Genomic DNA, 9,325 nt, shown 5'->3' with positions numbered 1-9,325 from the left:
CCAAAAAACTGGAAAACTTATTGACTCGTGTATAAGCCGAGGGTGAGACATGGCTGTCCATCCCTGTGTGTGTGTCCGTCCATCCCTGTGTGTCCATCCATCCCTGTGTGTGTGTCCGTCCATCCATCCCTGTGTGTGTATCCATCCATCCATCCATCCCTGTGTGTGTGTGTGTGTGTGTGTGTATTCATCCATCCATCCATCCCTGTGTGTGTGTGTGTGTGTGTGTGTGTGTATCCATCCATCCATCCATCCCTGTGTGTGTGTGTGTGTATCCATCCATCCATCCATCCGTGTGTGTGTGTGTGTGTGTGTGTGTGTGTGTGTGTGTGTGTGTGTGTGTGTGTGTGTCCGTGCAGCCTTGTGTGTGTGTCCAGCCTACCTGTGTCCCAAGCCTCCGTCCCGAGCCGCCGTCGTCCCGAGCCTCCTCCGACCCGTGCCGTGCCTCCTCCGTCCCGTGCCTCCTCCGTCCCGTGCCGTGCCTCCTCCTTCCCGTGCCTCCTCCGTCCCGTGCCGTGCCTCCTCCTTCCCGTGCCTCCTCCGTCCCGTGCCGTGCCTCCTCCGTCCCGTGCCTCCTCCGTCCCGTGCCGTGCCGATGGATCGCCGCTCTTCTCGGCGGCCATTCTACAATTCAAAATTCCGCCTCCGCCTGTGATAGGCGGAACACTCAATTTCCCAGCAGCCTGTGTTCCGCCTATCACGGACATCCTCTCATACTCGTCCGTAGTATGAGAATGAGCGGATGTCCGTGATAGGTGGAACACTGACTGCTGGGAAATTCAGTGTTCCGCCTATCACAGGCGGAGGCGGAGAAGGAGGCGCGGCTTTTAAATTTTAATGTCCGCCGTCTGTCTGCTCGATACGCTGATCGAGCAGTCAGACAGCGGTGACTCGAGTATAAGCCGAGGGGGCACTTTCAGCCTCAAAAAAGAGGCTGAAAATCTCGGCTTATACTCGAGTATATACGGTATGCTTTTTACTGGGCCAAGCTAATTTAAAGACAAATGACCATTGCATATTAAAAACACAGAAAATTCTAATGATCTATGCTTTGATAGAATGACTTATTTAAAATAAACTCTACTGGAAAATGACGATTGGGAACACATTGGTTTAAATAAGACAACATATACTGTTGTTATTTTAGGCACAAGGTCCATCACAGCTACATTAAAATCTATCAAAATAGCAATATACAATTTAAGTAAAGGTAGTACAATGAACTAGTAAAAATACATTAGTGCCTTCAAGTATTCACACAGTGCAAATAGAACTAATGTACCAATAGCTGTAGTAACCTAAGCTCAGCTTTCTTTAGTTTAGGGAAGTGAAGTCAATGAGTTATGATCTGTAACAGTTTGCTATAGGTTATACATGCTTAATTACGTGCAAAGGACATTCCATAAATCTAATAGCTGAACACATACCAAAAATAATAATCCAGATGTTTATAATTACATTTGAATAACTTAGCTATGCTAAACTGAATTTTCAAGCAGTCCACAGAAGTACACAATCTATATTACAGCAATGCAATTTGCATATTGTATATATGCAGCCCTTCAGTTATGATCCTTGAACCGCTGGATAACCTGTGAGAGAATTTGGCTGAAAATTGGCATAAATGTGCTCTTCATTCATGTTGTCAGACTGAAAGAAAAAAAAATACATTACAATCAAACATCAAATACTTAAAAAGGCAGGATTTTTTTTTTTTCTCAGAGAATAGGTACTCACATCCTTCTTCTCACTAATCCACAAGCCCACCTCCTTCACACCATTACCAATATTTCCAATTATTATAAAAATAAACTTTTACTGTAACGGAAATATGATTAAAAACATATACAGATGTTGTGCCTCCTCAAAAGATGATGGACTGGAGCGGACCCTTGTATAAATGGGACATATAGAGAGAGTGCTCAAGATGCCCTGTATATATGGATGCATATTCTAATAGAGCCTTTGCTCAAGCACTGTGATACTTATTTTAAACATTTAGATACATTTTTCCTCATTGCTCAGGCTTCATCTCCTATGTGCCAATGATATATTCCTTTTGTTTTTAGCTGCCTGCTATTTGGCTCTTGTTTGCTCCCATACCTGCCACAGCAGGGGGTTTGGGTGGCTCTGGCAGGATCTGTGACTGGGGTTATGCCACGTACACACGATCGGAATTTCGGCCAGCAAAAGACAGATGAGAGGTTTTCATCAGAAAATGTGACCGTGTGTATGCTCCATCGGAATTTAGTTGGCCAGATTCCCGCCAGCAAAAATTTCATAACACGTTCTCAATTTTCCCGGTGGAAAAACTTTCTATCGGAAATTCCGATCGTGTGTATACAATTCCGATGCGCAAAAACTCACACATGCTCAGATTCAACTAAGAGATGGAAGCTATATGCTACTAGATATTGAACTTCCTTTTTTTAGTCCCGTCATATGTGCTGTATGTCACTGCGTTCTTGGCGGTCGGAATTTGGTGTGACCGTGTGTAGGCATGACAGTTTGAGCGGAATTCTGACAGGAAAACCATCAGGTCTTTTTCCGATGAGAATTCCAATCGTGTGTACGTGGCATTAGTCATTTCTCCACTTTTCGATATTGTGACCTCCACACCTCCTGAGCAAGTGGCCCTGAGCTGTGACACATATAGAAGGACTATAAATGTGGAATTATCTTCCATGTGTTAATATGCATCTCTTTGATACTGTCTATGTTTTTTCTGCATATATTTCTTGATGTGATGCCCTAATATTAACCACTTCAATACAGGGCACTTTCACCCCCTTCCTTCCCAGCCCAATTTTCAGCTTTCAGCGCTCTAGCGCTTTCAGTGACAATTGCGCGGTCATGCTACACTGTACCCAAATGAAATTGTTATCATTTTGTTCGCACAAATAGAGCTTTATTTTGGTGTTATTTATTCACGACTCCGTTTTTTTTTTTTTGCGAAATAAGCGCAAAAAAAGCGGAAATTTGGGAAAAAAACAATATTTTCTTTTTTCTATTTGAAAAGAAATCCAATAAAATCAAATTTTGTCATAAATTTAAGCCAAAATGTATTCTGCTACATGTTTTTGGTAAAAAAAATTCCGTTAAGTGTATAATAATTGGTTTGTGTGATCACGGACATATGTACGCAAATGATCATGTACATATGTGTGCAGGTGATCACGTACATATGTGTGCAGATAATCATTGGGACATGTGATTTTAGTGGGACATATGTGGGGGACATGTTTTTATTATTAGGGACATGTGTTTTTATTATTTGGGGACATGTATGTTTTGGGGACATGTGTGTTTTGGGGACATATGTGGGGACTGTGTTTTCACTGTGTGGTGTGTTGTGTGTTTACACTACACTGATGATCAGTGAGTAAAAAGCTGTGAAAAGCAGCCCATACTCACTGATCATCAGCCGGCTGCAGCGTTCTGCTCTCCTCTTCTCAGCGGTGACTTCCGTGTGAGGAGAGGAGAGCCGATTGCCTAGCAACCGGCTGTTTGTTTACATCACATGACGGCCGTGATTGGACACGGCCGTCATGTGATCAGGAGGGCCAATCACAGAGCCCTCCTGCCGATCTGAGATGTGCCGTGTCCGGGTGACACGAGCACATCGGGATCGCGCCGCTGTGCGGGCGCGCGCGCGCGCGATCCCGCTGCTCCTGAATGACGTTCCTGAACGTCCTATCAGGAGCAGGCGGCTCCCACCCGCCGTATATATACATTGGCCGGGTGGGAAGTGGTTAAACACTATGACACTTTTTATTAGTATATTCAAAAATTACCTTCCCTCAACTCATAAATATAGAGTTTCCCCCTCCCCCTGCGTTTATTGGCTTTTACAACATACATGTCAGCCTGCTTTTTTGCCAGTTGTTTATGAGCTTTGAAATATCTATACTGAAGATAACATTTCAGTATAAAAGCCCAACAGTGGTTAATATAGAATATAAAAGGCTAGACAATGGGTTAACACTGGTTGACAATTTCAACAACACTAAAGCTGACCATGTATTGAAATTTGTCCATTTCAGCAGTTTGGCCAGTTCAGGTTCTAATGATGGACTTCTCTTTAACTGAGCTGCAGCACCAATCAGTGTATTCTGACAGTGAAGAGTAGGGATGAGCTTCGTGTTCGAGTCGAACATACGTTCGACTCGAACTTTGGCTGTTCGCCCGTTCGGCGAATTCCGAACGTTATGGGCCGTTCGCGCCAAATTCGTGTGGCGCTCACAGCCCACAATGCACTGCGTCATCGCAGTGCATTGCTGGCTCATGATTGGCCAAGCATGCACTGTGACCCCGCATGCTTGGCCAATCACAGCGCCAGCAGCGAGGAGAGCCATGATTGGCCACAGGCAGGATGCCTGTGGCCAATCATAGCTCAGGCTGTGTAGTACACGCCCCACACTATATAAGGCCGCCAGCGCGGCGGCCTTGTGTAGTGTGTTGGCGTCTGAAGCAGTTAGTGGGTGTTCTGTGTACCTTCAACACAGTATACACAGATCGTTATCGGCCGATTTTCGATCTTGCTCTTCTGTAGTGGTTGTTGTCTGTGTGCTTGGACCGCAGTATACACCGCTATATTCACCTCACCTATATAGCTAGTGATCTATCTTTTATAATAGAGCTTGCAGTCAGTAGTGTTAGGAGCTTGTGCGTGCTGTCTGCATGCTCTGTACCCTGTACACACCGCTATATCCACCTACATAGCTCTTCTCTATTTGAGCCCACTTGCCATCTGCAGGAGTTATTGGAAGTTGTGTGTGCCTCCAGCACAGCACAGTATACATCTGTATATACCCCTTTAGCTCTGATGTTCTATAAAAAAGGCATCTGCAGGAGTTAGTGGGTGTTTTGTGCCTCCAGCACAATATACACCTGTATCTACCCTTTATTGCTGTTCTCTAATAGAGCCATCTGCAGGGCTTAGTGGGTGTTGTGTGACTCCATTACAGTATACCCCTTTATCGCTGGTGTTCTATAATAAAGGCATCTGCAGGGCTTAGTGGGTGTTGTGTGACTCCATTACAGTATACCCCTTTATCTCTGGTGTTCTATAATAAAGGCATCTGCAGGGCTTAGTGGGTGTTGTGTGACTCCATTACAGTATACCCCTTTATCTCTGGTGTTCTATAATAAAGGCATCTGCAGGAGTTAGTGGGTGTTGTGTGCCTCCAGCACAATATACACTACCCAACTGCTGTTTTACCCGACTCCCTTCAGGCCATTACCATGTTTGGAAGGCCAGCAAGGAGAGGCAGACAGGCACGAGCCGATAAAAGAGGGCAAGCAGGCTCTGTGTCTAGAGACAACAGTGCTGGTCGTGGACGCGGTGCATTGTCATCAGTACGTGGCCATGGGACACGCTTGTCCTTCTTTTTGGCAGCTGGACATGTTGAACCGCAACATGCCAATGACTTGGTAGAGTGGATGACCAAGCCCTCTTCATCCTCCTCATCCTCTCTCACCCAGTCTCAGGGTACTAGCCAAGCAGCTGCCAACGCATCGCCTTCCCTCGTCTCAATGTCATCATCAGTGACTCCTTCCCTAGACCCACCACGTCCTCCTGAGGAGTCTCCTGAACTCTTTGAGCACAGTGTTGGGTACATGCTCCAGGAGGATGCCCAGTGTTTTGTAGCCTCTGATGATGACACTCAGCTAGAGGAAGGCAGTAGCGTGAATGCAGAGAGAGGGGATGCTCAAGAAGGACAGCAATCTGGCAGTCATGTTCCACAAGCTGCAGCATATTGCCAGGTTTGCTACAGCGATGAAGAGGGAGGGGATGATGAGGGCACTGACTCCACGTGGGTGCCTGGTAGGACAGAGGAGGAGGAGGAGGAGGCACATGCCCAACGAGGCAGGATGCCCTCCGGGGGCCAGCTTAGGGGCAGCACACCGACTGAATCACACCACAGAGCTCCGCCTGTGCAGGGTGCTGCCTCTGCGCGTTATTCTAAAAGTTCTTTAGCGTGGGCCTTTTTTGAGACGAGTGCATCAGATCGCACTGCTGCTATTTGCAACATATGTCTCAAGCGTATCTCGCGTGGCCAAAACATCAGCCGCTTGGGCACCACATGCTTGACCAGACATATGTTGACCTGCCATGCAGCTCGTTGGCAAGCGTACCTCAAAGACCCACACCAAAGAACAAAGCGGACCTCTCCTTGCTCCTCATCAGCTGGCATCTCCAACAACACTAGACCTTCAGTCCTCTCTGAAACCTACTCTGAGAGGAATGAAGGTGTAGAATTAGGTGTGTCACAGCCAAGTGCTTCCAGGAACTCTGCTAGCGGTACACCCACGTCCGATTATAGCAGGCAAATGTCCCTGCCCCAGCTGCTGGACCGGCGAAAGAAGTTCACTCCCAGCCATCCACATGCCCAGCGGTTGAATGCTAGCTTGGCTAAATTGCTAGAACTTCAACTGCTGCCTTTTCAGTTGGTAGACTCGGCCCCCTTCCATGAGTTTGTACAATGTGCGGTTCCTCAGTGCCACTTTTTCTCACGGAAGGCGATTCCAGCTCTCTACCGGCATGTGGAAGGCAATGTCCTTGCCTCGCTGGACAGGGTGGTCAGCGGTAAGGTGCATATTAACGCTGACTCTTGGTCCAGCAGGCATGGACAGGGACGTTACCTGTCTTTCACGGCCCATTGGGTCACTCTTCTGGCAGCTGGGAAGGATGCAGGACAAGGTGCAGTAGTGTTGGAGGTTGTTCTGCCACCACGCCTCCAAAATGCTACTATTGGTTGTGACACACCTCTCTCCTCCACCCCCTCCTCTTCTTCTTCCTCCATGGCCTCTTCCAGTGCTCTGTCCTCAGAACCAGCGGTGCTCCGTAGGCGTTCCAGGGGCTACGCAAGTACGCAGGCAAAACGATGCCATGCCGTGCTTGTGCTGGTTTGTTTGGGGGACAGGAGCCACACTGGGGCGGATGTTTTGTCAGCTCTGCAGGGGCAGGCCAAGAGGTGGTTGACGGCACGCCAGCTTAAGCCAGGAATGGTGGTTTGCGACAATGGCACCAACCTCCTCTCCGCCCTCTGACAGGGACAACTGACCCATGTGCCCTGTGTAGCTCACGTCCTTAACCTGGTGGTGCAGCGGTTCTTGGGCAGGTACCCCGGCTTACAGGATGTCCTGAAGCAGGCCAGGAAAGTCTGTGTGCATTTCCGCTGATCATTTAATGCCTGTGCTCGGCTGGCTGAGCTCCAAAAGGAGTTGAACCTGCCCAAGAACCGCCTTATATGTGACATGCCCACCAGGTGGAACTCAACGTTGGCCATGCTGCAGCGGCTGCACACGCAGCAGAGGGCCATCAATGAGTACCTGTGCGACTACGGCACCAGGACAGGGTCAGGGGAGCTCGGTTTTTTCTCACCACGCCAGTGGGGCATGATCAGGGATGCATGCACTGTCCTGTCACTGTTTGAGGAGGCCACAAGGATGGTGAGCAGTGACAGTGCATGCAACAGTGACACTGTACCTCTTGTCCACCTCTTGGAGCATACGCTGCGTGGAATAATGGACAGGGCACTTGAGGCAGAACAGAGGCAGGAAGAGGAGGACTTCCTTGCCTCTCAAGGCCCCCTTTATCCAGACAGTGTTCCTGCTGTGCCACCCATCACACAGGAAGAGGATGAGGAGGAGGAAGAGGAGGAGGAGGATGATTGTGTCAGCATGGAGGTGGAGGCTGGCACTCAGCATCAGCAGCATCAGCAGCAGTCTTGTAGGGATGATTTACAGTCCCAAGAAACACGTGGACTTGTACGTGGCTGGGAGGAGGTAGCTGCGGATCATGTTGTCCTTAGTGACCCAGAGGACTCCGGACCGAATGCCTCAGCTAACCTACGCTGCATGGCCTCCCTGATCCTGCAAAGCCTGCGGAAGGATCCTCGTATTCTTCGGATCAAGGAGAGGGACCATTACTGGCTGGCCACTCTCCTTGATCCACGGTACAAGGGTAAGGTTGCCAACCTTATCTTGCCATTACAGAGGGAGCAGAGGATGAGACATCTCCGGGAGGCCTTGCAGAAAGGTCTGTGCAACGCGTTCCCAGAGACTGGGAGGTTACAAACTCCTGGTCCTGGACAACGTGTTGCTGTGGCATCGGTCAGAAGGAGCGGTGGAGAAGGTGGCCGTCTGACTGATGCTTTCAGACAATTTTTTAGTCCGCAGCCCCAAGGTATGATCGGTTCCAGCAACCATCGCCAGCGTCTGATTTACATGGTGCAGGAATACCTAGGGGCAAGGTCAGACTTGGACACCTTTCCCACCGAAAATCCTCTGGCTTACTGGGTCTTGAGGATGGATCACTGGCCAGAGCTTGCACAGTATGCAATTGAGCTACTGGCCTGTCCTGCATCCAGCGTTCTTTCGGAACGCACCTTCAGTGCTGCTGGTGGCTTTGTTACCAATCACAGGGTGCGCCTGTCCACCGAATCAGTTGATCGACTGACCTTCATCAAGATGAATCAGTCTTGGATCACCCACAGCTACCAAGCACCTGAAGCTGATGTAACCGAATAATTTTTTTTGAAATATCACATCCCTTCAAGACTGCCTATGCTGATGCTGTGTGACTGTCCTGTTATGTTGATTGTCTATCCTCTTCCTCCTCCGCTGATATGTTGGAAGAACATTTCTGGTTCTGGGTGATGCCATCAGCCCAATTTTTCTGCCCCTGTTTAACAGGGGCGTTTAATTAAAATTTTTGATGCAATGCTTTGCAGCAGGGCTAATTCCTGCAATAAAACTAGAGTATATGGAAGAGGTTGCAGTGTGGTGGCACCAGCACCAGTGCCTAAGGCCCAATTTTTCTGCCCCTGTTTAACAGGGGTGTTTAATTACAATTTTTGATGCAATGCTTTGCAGCAGGGCTAATTCCTGCAATAAAAATAGAGTATATGAGAGAGGTTGCAGTGTGGTGGCACCAGCACCAGTGCCTAAGGCCCAATTTTTCTGCCCCTATTCAACAGGGGCGTTTAATTACAATTTTTGATGCAATGCTTTGCAGCAGGGCTAATTCCTGCAATAAAACAAGAGTATATGGGAGAGGTTGCAGTGTCGTGGCACCAGCACCAGTGCCTAAGGCCCAATTTTTCTGCCCCTGTTTAACAGGGACTAGTAATTACAATTCTTGATATAATATTTCACAGGAGGGCCCGTTCCTGTGCCCACCCAGAGTAACTGTGAGGACTTATAGTGTTGTGGCACCAGCACCACAACCACCAAAGGTCAATTTTTCTACCACTGTTCAACAATGGCATGTAATTACAATTCTTGATATAATCGTTCACAGCAGGGCGCTCCAGCGCCC

The 9,325-nt window shown here is 48.2% G+C and overlaps 1 protein-coding gene across 1 annotated transcript in view; it reads right to left on the bottom strand.

Annotated features, from left to right (window-relative positions):
• Window positions 1–1,055: 1,055 nt before the first annotated feature.
• Window positions 1,056–9,325, bottom strand: part of LOC143997021 (CD226 antigen-like) — a 172,074-nt gene continuing 163,804 nt past the window's right edge. Inside the window, exon 6 of the mRNA XM_077492380.1 lies at window positions 1,056–1,650. Coding sequence (XP_077348506.1) covers window positions 1,567–1,650 — 84 coding nt within the window. The 3' untranslated portion in view covers window positions 1,056–1,566. The remainder of the gene's footprint in view (window positions 1,651–9,325) is intronic.

The sequence above is a fragment of the Lithobates pipiens genome, unplaced genomic scaffold, assembly GCF_037356315.1.
Source record: "Lithobates pipiens isolate NorthernLeopardFrog02 unplaced genomic scaffold, aLitPip1_a1.2 Scaffold_19, whole genome shotgun sequence".
Lineage (NCBI taxonomy): Eukaryota > Metazoa > Chordata > Amphibia > Anura > Ranidae > Lithobates > Lithobates pipiens.
The sequence above is the reverse complement of the archived record's forward strand: the minus strand, read 5'-3'. Positions and strand labels throughout refer to the sequence as shown.